This window comes from Diachasmimorpha longicaudata, chromosome 3, assembly GCF_034640455.1.
Source record: "Diachasmimorpha longicaudata isolate KC_UGA_2023 chromosome 3, iyDiaLong2, whole genome shotgun sequence".
NCBI classification, from domain to species: domain Eukaryota; kingdom Metazoa; phylum Arthropoda; class Insecta; order Hymenoptera; family Braconidae; genus Diachasmimorpha; species Diachasmimorpha longicaudata.
In genome coordinates, this window is record NC_087227.1 from 9194951 (window position 1) to 9222908 (window position 27958).

At 38.0% G+C, this 27958-nt stretch overlaps 3 protein-coding genes across 7 annotated transcripts in view; 1 reads left to right on the forward strand and 2 right to left on the reverse strand.

The window, feature by feature from the left end:
* Positions 1-11800, reverse strand: part of LOC135160845 (stress-activated protein kinase JNK) — a 35899-nt gene extending 24099 nt beyond the window's left edge. The window contains exons 1-2 of the mRNA XM_064117917.1: positions 11394-11800; positions 4635-4689 (exon numbers count right to left, since the gene is read on the reverse strand). The gene's annotated coding sequence lies outside the window, so the exon portion shown is untranslated. The remainder of the gene's footprint in view (positions 1-4634; positions 4690-11393) is intronic.
* Positions 11801-11933: 133 nt separating this feature from the next.
* LOC135160855 (peroxisome biogenesis factor 2) lies at positions 11934-16492 on the forward strand. Its single transcript, XM_064117938.1, has 2 exons — positions 11934-12166; positions 12589-16492. Exon 2 carries the CDS (start codon positions 12608-12610, stop codon positions 13457-13459), a length of 852 nt encoding a protein of 283 aa, XP_063974008.1. The 5' UTR covers positions 11934-12166; positions 12589-12607; the 3' UTR covers positions 13460-16492.
* Positions 13824-27483, reverse strand: LOC135160835 (protein bicaudal C). 5 transcript variants are annotated; one of them, XM_064117887.1, is made up of 11 exons: positions 27409-27483; positions 27135-27205; positions 26326-26554; positions 26013-26056; positions 23052-23121; positions 20834-20913; positions 20317-20532; positions 19637-19876; positions 17531-18968; positions 17117-17236; positions 13824-17010 (listed from the first exon to the last, which is right to left on the reverse strand). In XM_064117887.1, exons 3-11 carry the CDS (start codon positions 26543-26545, stop codon positions 16895-16897), a joined length of 2544 nt encoding a protein of 847 aa, XP_063973957.1. In that variant the 5' UTR covers positions 26546-26554; positions 27135-27205; positions 27409-27483; the 3' UTR covers positions 13824-16894. The 5 variants fall into 5 exon arrangements, with proteins under 5 accessions (XP_063973957.1, XP_063973958.1, XP_063973960.1 ...); XM_064117888.1 differs by lacking the exon at positions 27409-27483 and having other exon boundaries at positions 13824-14809; positions 16899-17010; positions 27135-27394; XM_064117890.1 differs by lacking the exons at positions 17117-17236; positions 27409-27483 and having other exon boundaries at positions 13824-14809; positions 16899-17010; positions 27135-27395.
* Between the last annotated feature and the right edge of the window lie 475 nt (positions 27484-27958).

Consider the following 27958-nt stretch of genomic DNA (forward strand, 5'->3'; position numbering starts at 1 on the left):
GAGGCTTATCAGTCACCATGTGGTAAAGGATTAATTTTCATGAGAATGAATGGAGAAAATTGGCCTCTTGAAATGTCGTCTTAAGACCTGGGGGACACTATTTCATGATAACATGTCAAGTTTTTTTTTTTCAAGATAGTTAAGATGAATTTGGAGGGAAAGAAATGTCAATCCACTTTCCCCTGACATTTCCACCAATTTTTCCTGTCCAGAGTACCTATCTTCTACCTATATTCCAATTGTTGATAAAATTTCATCGATTCAATTTTTGGATTTTGATAGTCAATACGACGTTTGGTGGACTCCACTGTCACGAGATTTATCCAATAATTGTTTCATTTATTGCAATACTTTCCCTGCGTTAAAACAGCCCATAACCTTCCAGCCATTCCAAGTTTTAATGTGAACAATAAAGAAAAGTATTCCACATAGTGTTGGTGCATCCGCTCGTTCCAAAAAATGAAACGTTGAATTCTTTAGTGAAGTGGTAAACTAGGTAAGGTAAGTTACCTTATATCCTGGCTCGATCTCCGATGAATATCTCAAAATTTAAAAGCAGTGAAAAAACTCTTACTCCTACTTTTTTATAGAACTCATTTCTCAACAAAAAATATCATAAAAATTTCGCCATTCCCAGCTTTTTTAAATATTCATCAAAAAGTACGCCTGGAGATGAGCTATCTCGCCTTCCTCTGCCACTCCATCACAGAATCATCTGCATAACTATTTTTTTAAAACTTCTCAAAAATGCCCTCACCAACAGAACAATATTTTTCAACATTTCCCCCCAACAATCCATCTTCACCAAGATGATCCACTATTCATTGAACTGGTTTCTGAATCATCACTTCTTGCTCCATCCAATGATTACGTACTTCCTAGCCCTGATGAACCATAAATCCTAAGTTGATTACTGCGAAACTATCCACCCCAAGAAGCCAAAAGAAAAAACCCAGTGAAGACATCCAAACAAATGAGCTAAATAAATTCGGGTCTGAATGAGGGAGAACTGAAAAAACTTCTGGCCTGTGTAGGCCAGAAAACAGTCGTGTGTGTGTGTGTGTGTGTGTGTGTGTGTGTGTGTGTGTATGTGAGAGAGAGACAGAGAGGGTACAAGCTGGTTGCGAATGAGATCGATAAAGCAAGATGGCGGTGGGGTACACGATGCCGCAGAGTACCGCAACCACGAATGAGTTCCAACAGCTACGTAACAGGCAAAATTATCCTCTGAGTATAGACAGAGGGCTAAACGCTTCAAGACCCAGGACCATTTTCCGTTTAAGGATGTCCAAAGGGGGACAGTCCCTCTGATTAAATTTCTCTACGATGGATGATGTGTTGGGGCTTTCAACCCCAATCGATGAAGGTCAAGTGGATGCACCATATCTGGCCACAATCCACTGAATTAAATTGATTCATTAATTGTTGAAAAATGTTATTGATTGTGAAACCAGAGGAGATATGATTTCACAGTAACGAAGAAGAAACTAATGGCTCACGGGAAATTTTTATGCATAAGAATTGTTGAATAATTTATTCAAAAACGTCATAATCCTCGTCATCTTCGTGGTCAAGTCTATTTTCCATTTTACGTTATTTTTATTTATCTTTAGAACATGATGGAATTTCCTCTCTCGTTCTCTCATTTTTTACGATTATTATGTACCACCCACATGTCCCTCATTTTGTATATTTTTTTTATAGGACTATATCATTTTTTATGGGTAAAAAAAAATTAATTCATGACAATATGTACATCCACGTAGTCTTATCGATGTTGAGTCGAGAATGACCCATAACATACATTTTATCTTAACAGTTAATCTGTGTAAACCATCAGAGAATTACTGAGTAAATACTTGTCAATTACAAAATTAGAAAAAAAAGATTTCAGAAGATGGAGACAAATAATAAATTTCCATAATTTGTTTTAAAAAAAGCTGCTGCTATTCTTCTCGAAAATGTGTGAATAAATGAGCAGTGAAGAGCATTAGAAAACCTAAGCATACACGATAAATTTTATATCAAGTTAACAGGTTGTGGTGTGAAATGAGAAGTGTTGGAATCAAGTGACAGTTCAGTAAATAACAATGGAGTACTGCACGTGGCCAGGGTGGTGGAATGAAAGGCATGATCGTGGGTGACAGAGCGTATGCAGAAAGACTGTAGGTCTGCATGAGGGAGTGTGAAGTAACGAGGAAAGAAATTAAAATACTAAGATGAAAGACTTTGGAAATTTGTGTGTATTCAACGAGTAAAACTAGACTTTAAGGACATCAATATCAATTTCTTACTTCATTACCATGAAAAACCAAAAATTTAATATCCCTTTAGACCCCCCCCCCGCCCCTACCACCCTCCAGGTGACGATATTGATATTTAGAAAAGGGGAAAAAAAATATCCAAAGAATTATGTAAATAATTAGTAGCACGTGGATAACTGAAATTGTAGAGGAAACGAATAAAAAAGTTTTCCGTAAAATTTATCGTAACAAAAATGCGAGGGTACCCCCCGGGGTAAAAAGAGCAATTGGGGTCGAAAATCTATGATAATGGTCATGTAGGAGTGGCCGAAAAAGTTTAAAGAAATATAACTTGAGAGGGAAAAGAATAAAACAGAGCGTAGCTGAGGAGAATAAGACGATGGATGACGTGGGCGAAGGTCGCAGCCCGAAAATCCATAACCCCCTCTACACCCTTCACAATCCCCCCTTTACCTCCTGCAGTCGTTTCAAAAGAGGTGATACGAGGGAGTTGTTGAGGGTTCGGGTTGTCTTGCGCTTGCGCCCAACCATGCGAAACCACCGAGAAAGGAAGGCTAATAACCCCGGTATAATGCTCCTGAATGTGTACAGCATATTCTGACGAAAGCTTATGCAGGAACATACAGGAGTGTGTGCGTGTATGTGTTTTTTTTTTTCACCCCTTTGGGAGAAGTGTTTAATTGCAACTGGAAAAGGAAAGAAGAGGATGATGCGGAAATTCGATAATTGAAGAAAAACATTACGTTAAGCTTTATCAAATTCTGAACTGAGATTCGGAATTCTGTGGAGTCAGTGTGAGTAACACAGCAGGATGCTGAAATCCCAGGGGGGGGAGGGTTGACAAATCCTCAGCTTATGATTTGAAATTTATATTAGTTACCAAGTGGTGAGCAGCAATAAAAAAGTCAATTCGTGAATATATTTTTTTTTTTTCGTGTTAATTTATCGGGAGTGAGGACGGATGCAGGGGGTGAATGTCAGGGGACTTTTTTCAGTTCAGAAAAATATACGGGAGAAGCTCGTGGCAAGTGGAATGAAAGAAGTTGGGAATGAAGCGGAAATTCGATAATTGAAGGAAAACATCCCGTTAGCTTCGTAAAATCTTGTTGAAGCATTGCGAGGACAAATCCACAGCTTATGTTGTGAAATTTATATTACTTACGGCCTGGTGAACAGTAATAGAGAATTTATATTACCTTAGCTTGACTAAATGTTATTGAATCATGAGCCCGAGGATGCAAAAATAATGAGAAAAATTTCATAAAATAAAAGCTGAATAAATTTGATTTTCATTTTGCCTTAAAATGCCCCGATTTTTTTTTCTGAATACTAATATAAAAAATACATTCCTGCATTCTTCGTCGTGCTATTTACCCCGGTAAGTGGCTGAATGGGGGGGCGAGGGGTGAGAGCCAGTGTCAAGGAAGTTTTTTTGCAGTCGGGAAAACTCGATGAAAAATGCCCGTAGCAACCGGAACGAAGGAAGTTGAGAAAACGACGGAAATTTGATAATTAAAGGAAAACATGGTGTTAGCTTTATCGAATCTTATTGGGCTATAACGCGGATAAAGCTTCCTTTGATGTTTTGAAATGTATATTCACTCCTGTGTGATGAACAACAATAGAAAAAATTTAAATTCTTACATTCTGCCTAAGGCTATTTGAGTAGCCGAGCGATAAATTGCTTCAAGACGTCTGAGCGTGTCTGTCTGTTTCTACTTAACGTCTTAGCATCTGAGAGAGTTAAAAAATTTCCTGTGATAACGTCTCTAGTAAAACGAATCGTGCGTTACAAAGAAAAACTACTGGGAAAAATTTCTGTATTTCCCTTGAATTTCGACCTATTAGTGGAAAACTCAGTGAAGACTTAAGCCGACTTAAATGGTTCTCCCGCTTCGTTACGGAATTTCCCCCGGGTACAGCGCTTCAAGGAATAAATGTCGATAAACTTTTTTTTGCAACTGAAAAAAAGTGCAAAAAAGCCCGTTGTAACTGGGAGAAAATAAGTTGGAAATAATGTGGAAATTTAACAATGAAAGAGCAACATTCTGTTAGCTTCGTGAAATTTTTTTGACGCAGTGCCAGGACAATTCTTCAGGTTATATTTTTCCATCGTGTTCATTCATCAAGAGAAAGAGTGGATTCAGGGCTGAATGTCAAGAGGTTCTTTCTGCAGTTGAAAAAGAAAAATCCACAAAAAAAAAACTACCCTTTGACATTCTCACCGAGAAGCACCTGTCATGGAGATAATTCACCATCCAAGCGAGATCGAAAAAATCGACCTTTTTCACACGTTATCGAATTAATCCGAGTAACATTGAAAATAAAAAAAAACTCTTTCCATGTCAACTGACTCTAGTGTTGACTCACCTGTTCAGACTGCTACTGTCGAGAGTCCCATCTCCCTTGTCTCCCACTTTTTAATCTGAAAAATAAATGGAAAAGTTGCGTGAAAAATACATCATTCTAATTCCGTACTATTTGCCTATGCGACTCAGGGGAATTTAATGAAATGATATAATTTAATAAACTTAATGAAACCTGCGAGTTTCTACTTAGTGATGCTGCAAGTGGGCAAGAGAATCAAGTCACGACAAGAGGTGCCATTGCGAGGTGAAAGACAGGGGACTGATTTTTCTCTCAACGAGAAGGACAGGATGACAGACAAGAGAAAAAAAATACATGTAACAAGAGAAAAAGTAATTAATCAAAAGATTCGAGGGAAGCTCCTTAGTCATCATTAATATAACGACATCTTCGTCAATGACACTTTATGGATCCCCACATATTGCAAGGAACTGAGTGGACCACGATTATACCAATCTGTCTTCTCGAATCTGTCGTGATTGGGGGTTGTGAACACGCACGTAGTGAATTCATGAAAAATTTTCCAGTTCAATCGATGACGAGACCAGCTTTTCAATCACCATTTCCATGAACCCATCGAAGTATAAATTGTCATATTACCAAAGCCAAAGAGAACTAACAAATAAAATTGTCGAGATGCAGAAGAGAACGAAAAACAAGAGACAAATATTCGCTTGCCAATTGGCACACCCCAAAGACAAGATGAAAAATCCTAAAATTACAAGACAAGCAATAAGTAATTTCTGTCTTGTCATGTCTTACGGCATCACTACACCCACTGTTTCACCACGTGTTGGTTCACGTGAAAAATTTCCTCGTTCCCTCAGCCCCTAAATTTCCGAAGTAACACTTGTAGTTTTGTTGTAGATAAATATCATTTCAAGGTAAACATCAAGGGAAATTCATTCATTATTCAGACGGTCAACAATTTCGATAAAATATTCATCAACGTAAACACGAACAAATGACTCTACACAGTGGTTTACAGATGAATAACGATTGTCATGCTCAGAAGCCACACTAATTTACAGATAAAGAGATAATTCAAAGTGAAACACGTATCCAAGTGCTGGATCTTCTCGTGCAATACACCGCAGGGGGTACAACATTGGTACCCACTAGAGTGTAGGAAAACTGTTTCCCCACCGGGGAAATCTCAGATGCGACGTCCGTCCTCGGATCTCTCTAATTAAACGGAGCTTTCACGGCTCGTTAGACAACTTCTCTATTCGTTGATCCGTACAACTTACTTCAGGGGCTAATGCTCTTGTTTTTTTTTTTATTCTACGTCTTCATCGATTGCTCTTAACAAGTTGGTTTAGTTTCACTTGAACAGGGAATTTTTATTTGGTGGGCAAACGTTGACATTTTAACGAGTCCAGTCGCATCCTGACATTTAAAAGAGTATAAAATTCCAAAATAACAAATTTTTGGGGTAATTCGCCCCAGGACTGATTGAATTGAAAGGACTACAGTCTGGTAACTTCGTCAGTGAATCACCAACATGTGAAAAAATGAGTTTATTTTAAAAATTCAATTTCATTTTACCGAAATTAATCAGAGATTTTTATTTCTTCAGTATTTTTAATCAATTTATAGGTCATACGATTTTAATTGAATTTCGTGGAAAATTGTAAATTGGTAGGGAGCATCCCACAATCCAGTGAAATTCCAACCCACCCATACCACAAACCAACTACCCTCCAGGCATCCCACGCTATTTAACAGGAAAAATTTTTTTTTAAACAATACTGAAATTAATTGAATGTTATAGAATGATAGAATTTCCCTGTTTTTTTTTTTATCAACATGATCTTTTCAAAGTGAAGTACGACCAGGTTTCGATATCAGCCCTATTAAAATAAAAATAAAATCATTTCTCTCATTAAAACAATCACTTGACCTTTTCCTTGAAATATTTATGCTGTAGTTGATCACGCTATCAATCAACAAAAAAAAATTTTTTATAGAGAAACTGTAAACATGCGTGTCAAGTTCATGCGTGGTTATTTATATCTGCATTGTCTTATTGCATTTCGATGTTCGAGGGTGGCACAAAACTAACACTCATGTACTCTGTACCCAGGCACTTGTTTTTTATCAACAGCGACTCCCTTGTTTCCCCGAGAATGAAAAAAAAAAGAAGGAGCTGAGAAGAAAGGCATTTGGAGTAATTACATAGCAGTCAGCGTTTCCGTGCGACAAAAAAAAAACGGATCGTGGAAGATAAAAGGAACGACTCTGTATAATGGCATTTTTATTCAGACTCGTAATGAGGAGCCAAAGGGTATTAAATCTTCTTTCTTTTATTCTCCCCAAAAAATTGTCCCCATCGTGAGAAAAAGAAATGGCGATTCGTAATTATAATTGGACGTGAATTTTCCGATTGAAGTTTAAACATTGAATAAAATTCGTCAAAGAACCTACATGTCCTCCGAACTTATCTCTTCCGACATATAAATTTCAAGATAAACTTCGAACGATACTTCATAATCTCCACTTCAAGTGCTTTCTGAACTCGAGGGATTTATATTCCGGGTAAACGAAGAAAGATCAATCATTTTTGGAATTCCCTACTGACCAATACACAAGCTCGAGCAATTTCTACATTTTTTTGTTGAAGATATCAAAGTATTCCTTATCGAGATTAGTTTACGAAACAATGAAATACGATTTCCCTTTATCTGTGATGTACACATATGACTTGACTCCAAAAACTGTTTTATATCACTCCAATAACTGTAATCCAAATCAATCAAGTCAAGTATCTAGAATAATTCCTATAAAATCCATAAACCGAAAAATTTTCAATTCCCCTCCCCCCAGTTCCACGAAACTTCCTCAGGACCCATGAAAAATGCAAAAGAAAACCGACCGGAAACTATAAATATCAGTTCAATTACCCCAGAAATCCTCAAGTTCCTACAAATGTACTTTGACAGTCTGAGACACCAAAAATACCTCCACGATTCCATCGCAAATGTAGCAAACCATTTCCCAAGAGAGAAATATCCAAAACTAGGCAACAACTGCGCTGACGTGGGGTCAAGCTACCCATCCACCCTCGAATCCCAAAGAACCGTGACTTCATTTCTACATTTTCTCTCTCTCTGTGCACCAGTATAACAGCTACACCCACACCACCCACCCCCACGACACATTTCCCCCCCCCCCGGATCTCCAATTTATTTTCATTCAGTGCATCAGTCCCAGCATGTACCAAGACTGGGACATCATCAACTTGTAGACGTAGGCTCGTGCAAACACGTTAGACGCGGTAGTAGACCGCAGAACAGGACAAGCAGAATGAGGGGGTGTTTGTCGTCTGGATGGCTCGAGTAGTCGTGATGCTAGTGGGGAAAAATAACACATCCGAGGCGGGTGGACTAGCTACCCAGCATTTTCCCTCAATGACGTACACACACAACCGATGTTGGGAGTCGAGAGGGTGGACTAGAGAGAAGGAGAAGAGGAGGAATGCGGCCCAACCGAGGGAACGATCAATACTCCGCCACGCCTCGCGCCAACGAATCACTATACCTCCGCTTTTCTCTTCTAGGTCTAATGTATGTATATATGTTACAAGGAATACCAGTCTCTTCATTGCCCTCCTCTCCCTCCCACCCCCATCAACTCCACCCCCCACCCCCCTCCCCATTTACTGCCCACCCCCTCGACCAACCTCTTCACCCCCTCGATATCAACCCTGCGGTCCTGTGGAACTTGACTTCTGTAATGGGCCACCCCTTTCCACTATTGGGAATAATAATTCAACAAATTGTGTAATTCAGAGGCAAAAGGATATTATGTTGATATTAAGGGAACGTAAGTTCATTATTTATGATAAATTAGCTGGTATTGCGAAAATTTTCAAGTTGAGGGTGATATCTGGAGAGGAATGTTCATAGTGAGAGGAAAAATTTACATTTAGATTACAGTGAAAATGATTCGGGGGAGGGGAGGACGATGGGGAATTGAGTAGTGGAGGTTTTTCATGTTTTTTTAATTATTAAATTAAAAATGAAGGGCTTCTAGGTGAGAATTTGCTCGAGGAATTTTTATAGAGGTGAAAAATACCCTTTGATTGTTTTTTTTTTTTTAGAAAATTAGTTGGTATCGGAGTAATTGAAGATTTGATGAGATGTGAGAAATTGACTCGTTCTCAGGGGGACTACATCTGACAGCTCATGAATATTGAATTATTCTGCCATAGAATTGTTTAGGGGGAAAATGTCAGAAGACATGTTCAGTGGAAACTCACTCGTATTTAAGATGAATGCAGAGTGAGAAATTTTTAATGTGAAGGGTCTATTTTTAACTGCTGAATGTTTCATTTTCTCGTTAACGAGGGATTTCAGGAGAAAACGTCAAGAGTTATTTTTTAATGGGTAATTCAGGGTGGGGATCTGAAAATCTGGGTGGGGATTTTTTTATTGCTAAATTCCTCATCTGCAGGGAAATTTCCAAGGTTTATCTCTTAAAATCAGTCTGGCAAAAAAAAAAATAAAATAGGGCATTATCAAAAATGTCAATTCTAATTCGTTGCATTATCCCTTCCTCAGCTGAATTTTTTATATCCCCACTATCGATTTGTAGAGTAATTCCACATATATTCCCCCAGAATTTGATGTATTGTATCTCCTGTATGGATTCTTTAACGTACACCAGTTGTAACACGAAAGTGGATAGACAGAATAACTCAGGGATGGATAAATACAATACAATAGAACCCATGAATCCTTGCTATTTTCGTTGATACCGCAGACCCTCGGTGGTTGCCTCTACTCGTAAATTGAGGTCGAAACTGTCAAGGGGATTGTATTATTCTTTTTCCAAGCGCAAGCGCAATCCAACGATGGAATTGAGCGGGGCCAGAGAGATTAGGATAGTTAAAACTATCTAAAGGAAAAAAACAATGCATCGGGAGAAGACTAATTACGTTAAAATAAATTACATTGAGCCCCCAAAGAAAATAATATATTACATGAATGAAATCTCTCCCCTAAAACACCATCATCATCAACTACAGTTCTCTTCCATATCCCAGATATTTATCAATCAGAAAGAGAAATGATAGCGAGACTAGAGCAATCAATCAAAAATTGTCTGAGACTGAAAGAGTAATGGGACTCGAAAAATAATATCAAAATTACGGGAGATATACTGCTCTAAATTTTGCAACTCACACACACACACGTGGTGACACGTGCAGAAGAAACTTCTAAAAATCGATAGCCACCGGAATTCGATGCCTCTCGTCTGACAATTCCAATGGATTCTATTCTAGAACTGAAGGAAAGACTCGGGATCTGACTGTAAGTATAATGAGAGCGAGGAAAAAATTAAACTTTTGTTGATTTGTAGTGGAAGACTGAAATCGAGCACATGCCAGACGAAATTGTTAATTAATTCTATTTTTGGGAATACGTTGGAGTAAAGTGCAAGCAATGGAGTTTTATAAAATGCTAAGTGATAGGTTTAACCATCAAAATTATCCCCTTTCTACTCGTTTAACCCGGTGAACTTGACCCTAGGGTAGTTACCATGTCATGAACTGGTCGAGGAAAACGTTTAAATAACAATAAAGAACGAGGGCATGAACGATTTATTGCTGGAGTGGGAGGTAAGTCGAGCTGAATTTCTGGTGTTTTTTTTGTGAGAGAAATTTTTGAGTGGATATTTGGAGGAAATTTGGGGAAAATGTAATTTTGGGATAATTGATTTTTCGAACGGTATTTTGGAAAGAGGGACAACGATTTTTAAGTGAACTAGCGAGGGAAGATTTATGGCCAACGGAGAACGAGGAGATGAACTATTTATTGGAGAAGCAGTAGATAAAGTAGGTTGATATCAAGTTCTGGTGATCAGTTTTTGAGGAACGAGTTTTGGAGCAGGAATTTGGAAGACTGAAATCTCTCTCCGATTCAAAGACTATTTCGTGAAGAGTTGAACGAGATTTTTTCGTTAAAAAGAATAATTCTAGAACGATTGATTTTTGGAACAATATGATAAACATGAGGGGCTCAACGATTTTTTAAAAATGAGAACCTGCTTTACGCAGGAGAAAGAGAGCCATAAAAAGGTCCTGAGAAAATTTGGCCAGGTCCCCTGGCGTTAAAAATAATTCAGGAGCGCAATGTTGGAATTTAAGAGAAACGGAAAAATGTCCCTGGGGAGCTGTCTTATCTTTCGAGATTCGCTACAGCTACAAAAAAATTCCTTCCACCCCAAATTATTTATAAAAACTTGCCCAATGAACTTGCAAATTGAGGCAATAAACTTAATTTAACTCCAGCACAAGTAAACCAAGATCGCAGGAAATTTCTTGTAAAGCAAAATGCAATTAAAAAATGTCCCCACAAAATATGACTATCTCCATCCCCCCAAAAAAAATTGTTCACCACTCCTGAACTAATATTGCCACGCAATTCCTCCAGCGTACACTGTCAAACCCCACCATCGGAAATAGAAACCGTTACCCCATAAAAAATATTCATCATTCGGTAGAACAACTCCCCACACTTCCCTCATCGTTCATCACCAATATACCCAGTCAATTGGAGGTTAACCTGTCACTTTCCGCGACCAGACCCGAGCAGATCGATCTGTCCTGTAAACTCCAAATCCCCACGTCGCTCCCTCGACCCCATCGTCGCCCAAGATCCTCAAAATCCTCACTTCCCTCGCCCCGCAGGTCCCTCCCAAAAAAAAAAAAGAAAAATCCAAAAACCCGACATTACATAATTTCCTGAATCCACTCACCTCCGCAAGTTCCTGGTGTCGGCCACCCCTCGATCACCAAAAATTCCTCGTTATTAAAAACCTCACCTCTTCGATCCTCTCCCTTTATCAATTCTCGCACCACCCTCGCGAAAAAAAATCCTCCCAATCACACGATTAAAAAAAAAACAACGGGACAACAAAATTCTCAAAATATCACCGATTTAATTTCACTGTTCCCCCAACACTGGCTAAAATCTCACCATTGAACAAAACAATTGTACATTATCATAAAAACATTATTGGAACCATTGGCCGATGAATAAAATGTACACGAAACCCACTTGCACCAACACTCGATGACGTCATTCCACCAGCCGGACAGCGGCAACATGGATTCCGGTCTCTCCGCAGCGGAACGACACGGCGAACCGGCTTCTCTCTCTCTCTCACTCTCTCTCGTCTCCCCTCTTCCACATTAACACCCCCGTACGGTATTTTCTCCCCCCACTCTTGCGTATGTGGGTGGATTTTCATATCAGACCGTCGCCTGGCGCCCTCTGCAACTGCAAAAGTGCCGCCATCTTTGAATTCCCGGGAGGACGAGGAAGACGATCAGCTGTTTCTCATCGGTATGCTGTCGACGTACGATGAATTTCGTGAAAATAATTAACGTCGAGATTAGATAATTAATTTATTTTTATTGCTCCCGAGGTGAAAGTGATTCGCTGATATTTTCGTTGATCGTTTTAAGTGATTACGGGAGTTTTTCTACCGAACACCAGTGGCTCGAGTGTCAACGTCATGTTTTCACGGTAATTACGGGGTTAAAATGATGAATTAATTATTGGATGGTAATTAGGGCAAACAGCGTTGATGAATTATTCGTGAATGAATTGTAGGATTTTAATACGTTTGGTTGGATTTTGGGGGTTCGGTAATTAAGCTTTTATTTTTTCGGAGGATAAAGCAAGTTTCAACTGTCAGAATGACAAGTCTAAGATGATTATTCAGACGAGGTTATGCAATAGGTATCGCTGCATAATAATCATTATCACGATTCAGTGCCAATTCATTGTTTTTTAATTTGACAAATGAAAATGCATAACTCTTGAATCTACCGTGTGGTCTGGAGCAAACTAACATATATCTGGCTGTCCTTTAATTTATTCTCGAAGGATTCTTTTCTGAAGCCACTGCTGAAGTTTAGAATCGAATTATTATTTTTTCCTTTCAGTTAAAAACCCCTTTCAACAATGAGTTCAGCGTACGTATCAAGAATAAACCAACTGGACGCCCTCCAGTTGGACGAGGAAATCCACCGAATTTTCGTCGCCCGATCCCAAGAATTATCCCGTCTCTTTACTCCTGGAGTCACCGAAAAATGGACACCAGAGATTCACGCGGCCCTGAGATCGCTCATTTTTATATTTTCCCTGGGGACTGGAAAGTCTTCATTCGGCCAGAAATTACTCGATCTCACCTACATTGATTTAACGCGCAATAAATCAATCCTCTTTTTCATCCTCTCGGTTGTCCCCAAGTACCTGGAGGATAAGTACGTCGATCCGAATAGGATTGCCGCCACACCGCGTGATAAAATAATCAGGAAGTACCTGGGGAAAATAATGAACGTTGTGGGTCTACTGAGTTTTATAAATCTGTTGATTTTCCTCAATCGAGGAACACAGCCGATTATTCTGGAGAGACTGCTGGGCATCTCCAGTAGGAACATTGCGACGACGAGACCCAGGACCATTGGGTACTCCTACATGACCAGGGAATTACTCTGGCACGGGCTCATGGAGCTGTTCACGACGGGTTTACCGATGATTAATTTCCATTATCTGAAGCGATGCTTCGTTTCTTATTTCAGTAAACGAGGAATAAAAGACACGAAAGGGAATATTATTTGTAGGATGACAAGCCAGACACTGTGTCCTTATTGTGGAGAGACACCGGTGCTCCCTTGTCAGGCAGGATGCCATCATATTTATTGTTACTACTGCATGAGTGCATATTTTAAAGTTGCGGGGAGCTTCGATTGCATGGCTTGTGAAACTGAATTATACGAGAGGGATATGAAGATGTATTCTGTACCTTCGTGATGTGATAAGAGTTGAGAATATTGAGTTTAACTTCAATGTCTGGTGTTTGGAGAGGAGAGCACAACAATTTTGTACTGCGGTGTGAAGAGCGTTCAATAAATTCCTCTTTCGGAAAGACCATATTTTTTTATTTATAGAAATGATGTATTATTTATTGGTGGGAGGTGACAGCTTCAGAAATCCTCATCTCCATGACTTTTGAATGAAAATAGTCATGACATGATAGCTTATCATATTATTTTAGCAGCGAGTCTGGGTTTTCCTCTGGAGTTAAGGTTACAGTCCAAATGAAAAAGCCATTTGCGATAAATTTTTGTTTTGCCATTGCTTGGATAGAAGGAAACGAGAAACAAACTTCAGACTATGAAATTCATGCCACAGTAACTGGGGCTATTTTATTCATCAGTTCAAAATTCCCATTATTTTTTCATGAAAAAAAAGAAAAAAAATCGATAGTAATCCATAGGATCACACAGACGTACACAGCATATCATTTGCATATCAAAATTTTCAATTACTAATATATAAAAAAATATCATGCAGCAATATATAAAAAGACATTTTTTTTCGATTTTTTTTGTAACAATATTTCATACTCTCTCTGTTCGATCATCTGTGAATTATCTTGTCAGAGTGAAACCGACGAGCGAGTCTCCGTTTGAAATTTCGAATGTTTTATTCACTCAAATGTATTCCTCAGTGCAATTGTTCAAAAGCAACATTATTATCTCCCCGTACAATCATTCAGTGGAATGTCTACAATTACAACAATACACGCTGCCTATTGATTTACTACAATTTTCATTTTTCTAAATCTCACGATATTTTAAAATAAACATTTGATTAAAAAAAAAAATACGCAGCGACGGAGTCAGGTGACTTTTCTCAGTTCCAAAGGATTTTGAACCTTCGAGTCCATAACAATTAAGTTGAATACAATCGCTACTCTCGTGGATGGAAGAAATTCAACAGGGAAGTGGCAAAACAATCAATAAATTTTTCGTGGAGTTGAATTTTTGAAAAATATTTTCAGTTCTGTAGAATTTTCGTTCATCCACTCCCCTCCTAAATTATTTAAAACAACAATTCAACATCGTGAGATATGTCATGTGGAAATTAACAATAACATTCGCGGATACCCTCGCTCGACCCTTTCCCCTCCCAACAGTATCTTCACAATCTCAATTTCCCCTTCGTTTTCCCTTCATTAATCACTAGATTAATTTATTCGTATGAACATAGGTGACATTTTTTTTTCATGCAGAATAATTAACATTATCATAAATCATCTTCAGACTTGAATTACATTTTTCTTTTCTCAATTGCACTGTACCGTTGAAACCTCGTTACCTTAAAGTCATGCAAAGAAAAAAAAAATATGTTAAAAAAATGAAAAAAAAATATTCAATCTCGAACACTGATTTGAACAAGTACGAGCGCAAGTGAGACTTGATTTATTCGGACAGACAATTCAATATAATGACCGAAATTATTCAAGACACCAAAGGGATCGGAACAACGGACGATATTACACGAACACAATTGGATTTATCATTTACGTTTCATGTGAATTACTTCTGCACTATCGTTCAATCGTTCAAACTCTTTTTTATGAATTCATCTACTATATTATTCTACCAGTGACTGGCGGATTTCAGTTGTGAAGTGATAGAGCGTAATTGATCTTCAGGATTTAAGAGAAATTTTATTTCTCATGTCAAACAAATTTTGACATTTTTTTAACCCATGCAATTATCTTGTTGGTGATTAATTATTCGAGGAAATGTCGTTAAATCTTTTTTGTAGCTGACAAAATTGTCTACAAAAAATATCTTGTGATATTTTTCCCTAGAATCACTCATTACGAAGACAACGAACGATGGAATGTGAAGAATTATCTAGCTACAGTCCATCACTTCACGCCTGACTCCACTGTTAATATCTTATCAAAAAAAGAAAAAAATTAAACACTGAAAAATAATTTATGTTTTTCGTAAGTTAAAAGTTCCTATTAATGGGTCAATGATTTAATTCGGGGTAAAACAGAATCGTTCGCTAGGCAGTTGGACATATCACGCTGAACCAAATCGAGCAAAGAAAAAAAAATAAAAATATATTATTGAGGGAATAAATATTTTGTGAGAAATCGATTTGGCCCAAGGCAAATTACTCCTAGATGCACTGCGTACGTGAGCAGAGCTCGTTACCTAACGCATTCTTGAAAAAAAAATCTGACTTTTAAATTGACATAATGAGTTAAGGCGATGTTTTACTATTCACGTGTACCTTATTATCGTAAAATCGTACCGTTTCGGTTTCCATATAATTTTTAAGTTCTATTTATATATTTATAATTCATCGAGTGAATTATCCCTCACCACTGGTTAAAATATGTGACAAGTGGGGCAAAATGGAGGAGTTTCTCAGCTAAATTGCACTTTATTTTTCCATGAATATCTCAGAAGCTAGAAAAATGCGTTAAATAAAGGAAATACCTTCAAAAAAGCATTGGACCCGAAGAAATTCATTCAAAAACTCATTGCAAAATGGAAATCGATTTTTCAAACTACTTATCAACATGAAAATTCCCATTTTATCCCACCTAGTGGTGAACCGACTTCCTATTTATTCGCAAAATAATAATAATTGCATAATCAGATGATAAATTTAATGACATCGCCCCAGGACGTGCATCCAGCGCCCTCCTTATTAGTAATAAATAATATATCGTTATCTGTAAATATAAAACTCGAAAACGGCCGTTATCATTAATTCAACGATTCTCGCAGTTGGTCTTCGAGCTTAGTCTCAATATCCATCGTTTTTATTCTCAATAAATATGAGAAGCCGCTGCATGCAATCATCCACATCAATGACACCCTTTCCCCCCAAACCTGAACGTTTTTTTTTCCTAAATTTTTATAATTTTAATTTTTTTTTTCATTTTTAACTAAGTCTTAAGAGTGCCTAAATCAGTATGATCGTAATCATCACAGACAGAGATTGAACAGATTTTTGCTAGTTAAATGAGAATCGATTCGTTCATCTCTCCAAAAAATTTTTTAAACAATTCATTGGCACACGTTCACGTAATTGCCAGCAATGACGTGTGTAACGAACCTCTAAGGGCTGCCGCGACCTCGTTCACAATAATTTTCTGCTATTATTCATTTAAAAAATGAGATATCAAACGCTGGACTTCACGAGGGAGTTCAGATAGCGAAGGAAAAATGAAGAAAAAAAAAGAAAAAAAAATCGGCATGACTTGCTTCCCTCCCTGGGTTCTCAATAAATAAAGCATGCAATGTTATTGAAAATTTTCCCAAAAATAATAGACTCCCTCGATTTTTACCAGCCCTCGCGTTGATATGTTCCCCTCTTAATTTCCTTAAATCAATTTTTGAACTTATTGAGATAGATTAAAGTCTTTTTCCTCTACCATTTTCCTTCTACGCTGTTGCTGTTCGACACAGATGGAATTGTCAGAGAAGCCCTACGTTCAGCTCCTGGTGCTGCACTGCCGGAAAATGGCTTTGTACGTTTCCTCAATTCTGCAGAGAAAGAAAGATTTTTTAATGATTTTTTCAATTTTTCTCTATCAAGCAAATGATTTTTAGAGTGATATGGAAATCGATTGTTAAATGACAGCATAAATACCGGAAATAAGAAGAATCATTTTGCGTCTAGCCCCCCAAGCACTGACTCCAATATCCATTAAATCCTCCTCAGTCAATGACACAAAAGTGGACATGTCGATTTCGTGGGATGCTAGCATATCTGATGAAACCGATGAAAAGCAGAGTGAGAAATTTCAATGAAGCCAGCCATATTTGTTAGGAATACACCGACAAGTGATTGACAAAGCATGATAAAGCCAATGGATAAATGCATATATTTGCGTTGTCTCCTTGCTCAACAACTCTCTTAAAGTTAAAAAAAATAAAAGCCTTCCAGACAAGTCAATGCATCGCATTCTCTCAAGGTATTCAGATGTAGCATTGCTATGTCAGTCTCTGCGACTATCCTTTAGGCAAGTAAAAGCATTAATAAAAAATAAAAAAAACTACTAACCAATCCACTTTTTATCCAATCCCGCATTTATCATAGCACCAGATAGATCCGTAAGACTTCCATTCAGAATTTTCTCGAGTCGACTCCTCGGTGTGTGGTCTACGAACGTAGATGTCATGGCCAACGGTGTGGGGCAGTCACCCTCACCTTCCCCATCGAACTTCATGGTGGGAGTGTAAAGGAGAGGTGTACTAGGGTCATCCCAGAGATCCGAAGGATCCCTCGGCTTCTGATTCTCACCGGGATTCAGACTGGGCATTGTCTGACTAAGACCATAGCCAGCCCACGTGGGTGTCGGCACTCTGTACTCACTTGGATTGGGCTTGGTCTTCATAGCCTTCAACGCGAGTATCTTCTTGTGATCGAAATCGTAACTGGTGAGAGGTGCAGAGGAACGGAATCCCTTTTTCTCCATAGACAGGTCAGAAAGCATCGCTGACAGGTCTCTGCTCGTGGACATATCAGTATGGGACGAACCAATGGGAGAGATGTTCCTGGGACTGACAGCTGGACTAGATAATGTACTTGAGGCACTGCTCAGGGACAAGTACGCACTGGTATCCTTGCTATCGCTTCCCGACTTTGAGCCCAGGTTGCAGGAGTTGGAGTTAAAGTGAGTGTTTGGAGTAAAGCCTGGTGGATGAGTCTGGGCTATCCCGAGGAGGTTCTGCGAAGGAGCATTCATCTGTGCTTGTTGCTGATTCAGAATATTGGCCTGCATGGCCTGACGAGCTGCTAGGAGTTGAGCATTGGCGTTTGGAAATGCAAAGGGGTGATGCATCAGGGGTGAGAACATTGGTGGGAGGCTCCAGTGAGGGGACAGGCTCAACGGATTCGGTGAGTTGGCAAGGGGGGAAACGCAGTACGGTGAGGGGGACTGTGTGTTTATTGTGAGGAAATTGGCGAATTTTTCGGATAGCACATTTCCGTTGAGGCTGTTCTGGAAAATATTCGAAGGATTGGGGATGGTGTAACCCGAAGGAATCTCGGCGATAACCTGGGCGTTCTCCAAGGAAAGCAGCTGTCTACGTGCCTCGTAAATGCAGTTGGCATTGCGCTCGACACCTTTGATTATCACTGAGAGACTGCTCTGCTTGGGCTTGTGGAGGACGTTTATGAAGACATCGAGGGTCTGCATTAGTTGGGAGATTGTCTCCGAGTCCACACACTGGCGAGAGGTCTCGGGCAAATCGAACATGAGGACAAGGGGCAGTGAGCCCAGCAACTGTTGGCGAGCCGTGTAGACGTTGTTGATGGGTCCAGTTATTATCACGTTGCTTTTCTTCAAACTGGGGATGTTGGGATCACCTGCATCTGGGAAGATTATCTGCGTCGAGGTGCGTTGCATTATCAGCTTTAAGTTGGTACTCTGCTTTCCCAAGACGATGCTGTGATGCTGAGGGGATATCTCCATCGACATCTGCACTTGAATTTGATTCTGGAAGGGGCAAGTTTATTTTAGTTGCACGAATGGGTGAACTTTAAGAACTGGAGGGAGAAGTCACCAATGAAAAAAAAAATTGCATAATTAATAAGAAAAAATATACCGAAAGAGATCCAATCGGATTTGCTTTCCAATGATTGCGAAGATGAAAGCAATGACAATAATTGTGATTTTGATTGATTGGAAAGTTTTAAGGAATTTTATTTTTTTAAATCACAATCTCAAAGATATCTTCAAATATCATGCTTCAACTGAACTCAATAATCGCTTAAAATGTTTGTTTTAACGCCATTAAGTTGAAGTTAAAAGACGATTACGATGGCTATTTGGATTGATTTAATTTTCAGGAATTTCTTTGATAGTGAGCTTTCTAATGGTTTCTCCAAACGAGATGTTTTGAAATAAAAATTTGTATAGAACAAAAATTCCTCTATGAACAGTTCACCAAAGGACTGAGGGAAAGACAGAACTACATATATTCATTTATTAATTTGCCTGCGGATGACTGTGATTCGTTTGCATTCTTTGCACTCATTATCACCGAGAATTCTGTATCATCAATTTATTTTTGTTCAGAGTCAAGATATCTGTCTTATCAAAAACATGTTGACGCTTGTAAAATCTCAAGACATAAAAATTGTGATAAAAGCGTTAAAACTTACCGCGAGATTCTTGCACATGTGGTGAATAAGGAAGACTGTAGCCTCCTTCACTTGTTGAACTTCCCATTCACAGCCCTTGACAACTACCAGGGTTGCATGTAGCTTTGGTCTTGTACGGAACATCACCTGAACGTTGTATTTTTCCTGGATTTTCACGATGTAGGGAGATGTGGAGTCGGGATGACCGTGCATGGCACCCATTATCGGCAGTTCGAAGGAGAATATCAGTGGAGTCAGGTTCTGATAAAGAAGAATAATTGATAGTAATGACGGACTCGCCACTTGTTGCCAAAAAATAGTTATTTTGCATGAATTTATCACTTGAATTGCAAACTAATAAAAAATAATATAATTAACTGGAAATTAAATTCTTACAAAAATTTAAATCATAAGTCGCCAAATTAGTGTAATTAATCTGTTCATTATGAATTCAGAAGCTCAATCAAACATGCAATGTCATCCGAGCTTTATCCTGAGGTTTCGAAAATTCTCCAGTAAACAAAGTATTAATTCTGAGAATAACAGCTGATGAAATCGTGATTTCGAATGCAATTAAATTAAATGACAAATTAATTGGAAATATGATTCATCTCATCTAGAAATAAACAATAGAAATAATAAGAAAGGATGCAAATCCCGATGACAAATAGTCGACCGAATTTTGACAAATGGATACCTACCCTGACACGTGCACGTGCTCTTTCCACACCCTCCATCTCCCCAGCAATGGACACTTGATTGCTCTTCTCCTGATGATTGCTACGATTGCTATCAGGAAAATGAATGTGACAACCAGTGTCTTCCATCACTCGTTTTATCGTTAGACCGCCCTTTCCGATAATGTGAGAGTGGTCTGTATAACTCACATCTAGTTTCATCGTTACTCGCATACTTTGCTGTAATGTGAAAAAAAAATATATCATTATGGGCATTATGAATACCTAAGTATTTTTTACTTTATTTATGATAAATAGTAAAATGAAAAATGCATTTTATGGGAAAAAAAATGGTGAGGATAGTCTGTTATCTTTAGATCCTCATAAATAAAATAAATTGCAGTTATCATTTAATTTTGCGCTATATTTTTTAGCGTAGGAAATGAAACGGCTCGAAAGCATTCATCCAATGACAAAAAACCTATGACAAGAGTCGCAAATAATTCTAATAAATTGATACATATGCCAGCAATAATCTTACCCGTGTGTCCAATATTTGCATAATCTTCTCCTTAGCGGCCCCCACGTCATCCACTCGACCCGCGACCTTTATGTGTGGATCTGAAAATACATAAACTGTCGTTATTTATAGAAAAAACATAACGGTGTTGAATTATGTACAGCCAAAACACACAAATATGACATAGTTGTATCTGTTATTCACACTTGTAGATGTAGTTTTGTGTTTATTATCGATAATGAACGCCTGAAATAAAAGTTCCGCTCACTGCTTTTGTCTAGTGATAATCGTATCCGATAGCAACGACGTGATACGATGGAAATTGCCACAAGGCCGCAGCCGAATAAACCAGGATCGAATTTTCGAAAATATTTGTTGTGGTCAAAAGAGTAATTTTGCGATGATGAACGCGATAATGGGGAGGAGTGCGGTTTCAAGATGAGAGTGGACATGATGACTAATTGCTTTCGTAATCTGATTAAATATTTTGGTGATGAAATATGTAGCAGACTGGGCAATTAATGATTGAGGGTAATGAGACATTTGCATGGGTCGATCCTGGGGGATGGAATAATTCGGATGACTCCTGATAAATATATTTTTATCAGTTGGACTCAGTCATGACGAGAAGTTTCTGGCGGAGAATGGAAATCTCAACGAGTTGCAGGAAATCTGGGGAAATTTCCACTTGTCAATACTGATTTCAGAATAAAAATTGAGGTGGACAATGCAAGCAATTGTCTCAATAACAAATGATCCAAAGCAAAGATCCCACAATTATAAAATTCTCATTAGTCAGCTAGATTAATAGATACGGTAGACTGTAGAGATAGAATAGAGCAAGTAAATACAAGAAATCGTGGAAAATTCCCAGTGGAAATAAGATTTAAAATATTTTCGTCAGAGTGACGGTGAAAAAAATAACTCTATCGTAGCACGTGATTTTGTCATTGATTTGTTTCCCCTCTCGGGAATTCATTCAGATGCTCCAATCATGTGGAAAAAAAATGTATCGACGAATTTATAACGGAAAATTGGAACTAGATAAGGTGATGGGCTACGTGTACTTTACAACGTTTGAGGCAATCGCGGAAGCTATGAATCACCCGAAAATTTTCCACCACTATGAGTCCAACTGGAGAGTGTCCTAGAAATCATTACTCCAAGTGGAAAGGGGACACTCGAACCGGCACAACTCAGACCGGCAGAATCAATTATTTTTTCCTGCGGTAGTTGTCGCAAGGAGAGAGAAGAAATTCCACGATTTTCATTCCTTTTTGAAACATTTTCTCAAGATAAGAAAAGAAATTATATTTACTCATTTTTAATTTGACAAATGGGTGAATAAAATTCAAGGTTTTCAATCGACACCTATTATTTTTTTTTAAATATTCAAGTGAGACGAAATTTATGGAAATCAGCTGATAAATTTGAATTAAATCGTTGTTTAAGTTGTATGGTTTCGAAAAAATAATTTTTATAATGGACAATTGATTGTTTTCTGAATTATTTGGAAAAAATGCTCGTAATCGTCAAAATGTGAAATTAAAAAAAAATTTTCATCAATCCGCGAAAAATTTTAATGAACCCAGAACATGTTCAAATTGCCAGGGGTTTTGGAACATTATTGCATTGATTAAAGCTCAATTTTTCGGAATTCACATAAAATGTAAACTACATATTCGTGACGTGCATCCGATAGCCAGCAGTCACGTAAGATTGGAATTGACGTAACTCCCAAGTGATGGAGACTGTACCGCGTGACTCTGTCCGATTGATATCGGGTCACTATTTGGTATTAATGATGTTATTCATCACTAATAAAAGTTATGGGTTCGTCAAACGGTAAAGCTGATATTTCTGTCTTAACTGTTCATTAAACTTCACTGAAGTTCTCATTAAAACGAAATTATTGACCAACTAATTGATATATCAGCACTTTTCACCCGGATTTTTTCCGATTTGTTGACAAATATCCAAATCAAAATTGCAGACCAAAACTATTTTGAAAAAACCTTTGTAACAGACAACTGATTCACTTAATTTCGCGTAATTCATTTTCAGGATTTAAAAAATCCTCTAAAATATTTCAAGCCCTTGAAAAGCGGAAGTGAAAAGAGGAAATGCTTCGTTCAAAGACTTGAAGACTGAAATTCCCTCCGCAGCCTGATCCCATTGATCTATTGATCCCAAATCACAAGATAATATAAATCGCCAATGATTGATCAATTGAACTGACCTTTCTTAGATTTAGCACCAATCTTCAACCGTGATGGCCACGTAATGACGGTATTAGTCTCGTCCATAATCTAAAAAAAAATAAATTCCAGATTAAAAACTTTCCCTCACAGTGTTAACATTTTTTTCGAAACCCAAGTGGCATCGAAAAAATAAATTAAAGCACGCAATGAGTAGCCTCAATAAATCATCAGTCACTCGTTAAGAAATAAAAATGTCTCATCAAAGAGTTGAGTAAAAAAAAATAATGCATAAATGACCAAGACTCATGCACGCTACCTGTGCCACCAAAAACCCACCAAGCTGACGTAAGAACCAGCTCGGCAGAATAAACGCAAAACATAAGCAAAAATAGCAAATAATTGATCATACGATAAGGTCATTACCACAGTCATTTTAGTGGCTGTTCAATGCAATCTCTGGATATTAAGTCCTTCGTGTCCACTTGAACATTAAAATATCAGTGAATAAATCGATCAGTCGATGAATAATCCTCGCTAATTCACCAACCGCAAATGAAATTCATTATGTCATCATCTTTATTATCGAAGAAACGAGAAAATCACGCGTTAACTTCAACACTTTCACCGTTTGTTTTCACTCAACTTTTTATTTACCACTAATTTAATTGAATATCTCCCACTCGTTGGAGCCAATTAACCGTAATTATTTTTATTGTTCAACAATTTTATCGGAGATATGTTTGTTCAGTGGTGGAAAAAATAGCCAAGGTGAGTGACTCGACGATTTCAAATGCACAAGGACAATTATTTCGTATGAATTTAACGTCTTGCTCGGCGAGGACGTAGTTACGGAACCGACTGGTAAGACGGTACTGACTGACTAATTCGAGATAATGTAACGGGGCAACTCGCGACTATGCCATACCACTTCCCACTCGGTATTTCTTTTTTTTTCCATTTTGCCCCACCAAATGCCAGTGCAAGTGCCTCGCATCGGTATTTTTGTTCTTCTTGAGAGGTTTTATTTCTCTTTTGTTTTTTCCGGAAGAGATGTCCCTAGACTGGGGTTGACGGTGGGGTTCGCTGCATTTGCGGGAGGGGAAGGTGATTAATTGAGGGGTGGAGGGGCGGAGGAATTTTGAGGGGAGGGAGTGGGTAATTGGTTTAGATCGGAGTGGGTAAACTAGTTCGATGACGAAAAAAATTTGCGGGTTCCGGGGTTTTTACTGGTAACTTTCCAATTACATGGTCAACTGGGTAGATTATTCAGTGAAGCGAATTTGTTTTTCGGTGGGGAGGGCGAAATTGTTGAAGAGAATTACAAAACTTTGGTGATTCCAAGGGACATTTTTCTGTTCAATGGCTGAAAAAAATTTCAGATATCAAAGTTGATGTAAAAAAATTTAAGGACTAATGGCTTTTATAGTTCTGCACTAATTATACTACAAACTTGAATATTTCTAATGAACGAATTTGTTTTTCCCAGCATTAGTTTTTAATTAATAAATAGTTTAATAGTTGTAGTCGTTTAGACTGGATTTTTGAGACAAGTCATCGCTTTCCGGTTAATGAATTTGTTGCGCCGAAACAATTTTTACGGTAAAAAATTAATTAGTTACGAATTATTAATGGAAAATGATGATAATTTCAAGTAATTGTGGTAATCACCTGGGGAGGTACCTGACAGATTAGCTTAGGACCGAGGGACTTGGGACAGTAATAATCGATTTTAAATGGCACAAGTTTCTACTCTACTTTATGTCGGCTTACGGCTGATTGTAACTAATTAAATGGAGTCTATGGTCCCATTCATGAGGACTCATGCAGAGACCCGGGAAAACCCAGACGTTTTATGACTGATGCGGGCACCTGACCCAAATATCTATTGTTAAGCTAGTGGGGTTGTCAGACTGTGATCCGAAGGTTTATTAACCGTAAACCCTTTTGGGCCCGTTGTTGTATTATCCTCGACAAAAGGGATCTAAGCCAAGGATTGACTAAACTGGGTCATTGGGGGGGTATATTACTCCAGGTCAATACTTATTTTTCCCCTTTTTTCCCGAATCATTTCAAAGGACTACTTCCTAATTTTACAATTTCCTATTTGTATTTACATTAAAAAATATTTTATAATAGTTCAGTCTCGAGGTTTTATTTTGAACCTAATAAATTGGAATAAATTTTTGTTATGCCCAGAAAATGAGGGCTAAATTGGGCTCAACTGACAGCTCAAATACTCGACTACAAAAATAGGAAACCGTTCGCTGGAGAAGGAATAGCCGATGTACTACTGGTATTATTTTTACACTATGATAGATACAGCAGTAGAAATTCTACTTCAAAGTTCGTCAATAAATTTTTTTAAACGTTTCTTACTCATAAATAAATGCGCACAATGTTTTGGACTTTGTAATTTTGTTTCAGATTGTTGTGATGCTCCCTAACGATTTAATATTGACATTTAAATTCAGATCTCCAACATTTTAATAGTGAAGACATTGTAAACTGTCCGGAAATAGGGCTAAATGGGGCTCGAATAACAATTCTGATGTTCTACTGCAAAAATAGAAAATCATTTCACGGAAGAAAAAATAACTCAAGTACTGAGATATCCGCAAGTGTTTGAAAATAAGTGAAATATTTAATTCGATAGGAATAAATGTTAAATAAAATGTCAATTAGCACTACCGGTGAAAAGAATTGGCTTGTAATTGCCGCGTGAGTTTTTTCTTCAACAAAAAAATTCTCCTCAGGTAAACATCGTCGTGAATTCGCACTGACGTTCTCATAGTTTTTTTCATAAATAAAACATTGCATCGGGATAAACAGCAGTCGTTTCACTTTCGCCGTGGCGATGGTATTTTTAGACCCAACGCGGCGAGAAAATATTAAAGGTATTTGAAAGAAGCCTGAATTAAACGTTCGCGGGTTTTAAAAGTGGAAAAAAATCGTCTCATACCCAAAATTAATATTTTTTAATGATTGATATGAATACATACCTTATTGAAGAATACGCTTGCAGACTCTGGTGTCTCCTCATCGCCTGAAAAAAAAAACCTTTTGTAAAAATTCAGAAATTTTCATTTCGAAAATAGCTGTCGTGCATTCCAGTTATATTATAGAGAATAATTTGTTCAACTCAATTGCCAGTAGCTCATCCATTTCCTCTGATTTTTGGAATAATCCTTTTGCATGGAATGTTGCCAGTGTCAAAGAAGCCCCAAAGTACCCGAATATTCCCCAAAAAATCACCAAAATAAATTTTGTGGTTCGTTCCCCTGGACATAATGAAGTAATCATCAATAAATTTACCAAGCAACATGGTTTCAAGCTTGCGTCTATCAACTCGAAAACGCTCTCGATGCAATTCCTCGAGACTCGTGAGTTGTAACTTCTCCACAAGCTCCAACAGCTCTTCCCTACTCTCGAACCCATGCTGTCCGGAGTGGCTCGTGGTGGTGGTCCCCTCCGAGGTCTCCGACATGGTCTCGATGGACCTCGGCTCAACCTGAACCAGATCGTCCGGCTTCATTTCTCCGTTCTGAAAAAGTTAAGGACCTATTTAAATCTATTCTGTCTATTAATGGCCTGAAAGATATTGAAACCCACTTAGACCAGTTTAAACTCACAATAGAATAACAGATTATCATCAGGTAAATGGAGGAATAAATCAATAAAATTGGACCCAAACAGAACTAGGTGTCCAAGGTCATAAGAATCAGACGCCATTTTGTGGAATTTACCTTTCCCTTCAACGAAGAATGAAAATGTAATTTGGCCAATTTACTCTCAATACGTGATAAAGATTGTCAAATGTAATCGCCGATTCTCAATAAATAAAAAATACCCGAAGAGGCATGAAATTATTTGTCGTCAAAAAGTATTTCTTTTATCAGTCGATAATTTACAAATTTTCAATCATTAGCCACTGGTAAATTAATTACAGTGTCTTGTAGGGTGGTAATGATTTTTAGATAAGATTTCCCGGAAAGATTCAATAGATATCGATTGATTGACCATTGCTAGGAACTTTTAACAGATTAATTGCTTCAGGAGAATTGAAAAATTCTCAATAAATGTACAAACACCCTTCCGTTAACGATATTGAAGATTCAACTCACCTTAGAACACACACAAAAAAAAAACACTGGATGATGGATTTGATGAAGAACTGAAGCAAAGTGGCCGGCAACTGGGAGAAAAAAAATTTAATTTATAAGGTGCACAACGTAACCGAAAAGTGCGTTGAACTGTTGATATGGCGATGTCCCCCCTTGACTTTATATGAGGGAAATTAATGCCAATGAAACGCAGAACACGTAAGGTAATTTCTGAGAAAAATGAGAGGACTTCGAAGGAATTGTAGAACAGATCGGTGTAAGGGATGAAGTCTACCTGTTTCTACAACGTCGCACGGTCTACTGTGACTGCCCCTCAATTTTCACCGGACAATTTGACAATTTTTGATGGGGTGGGGGCGATGTACTCAGGATTTGCCACCAATAACTGGCGAATCAGGTAGGTAAACGACTCATCGCCACCCCTGGATAGGGCAGGTGAGCGGAGGGGCCAGGGAAATGGATGAAAAAATTGTTTACATTATTGGGGACATTGAGGGAATGGGACAAAGAGAAACACATGTCTTCGCCTTGTTATTCCCATCCTGAGATTCTTTTGGTGTATTTCAAAGATATCAATAGAGCCACGACGGAGGTGGAGATGGAAATAATATTGCTGCGAATGAGGATTTTTTTTTCGCTGGACTTGGTGAGGCACCAATGACATTTCGAGAGGAACCCAAACCTTAAGGGCGTTTGACAATTTTTGATTGAAAGAATTAAATAAAAATAACTGAATTTTCCTTCAACAAACTTTCCCTGCGAAAATAATATTTTTCAAAATCTGAAGACTCTTGAAAGTGTACATGAAAACGTAGTAAGTTATC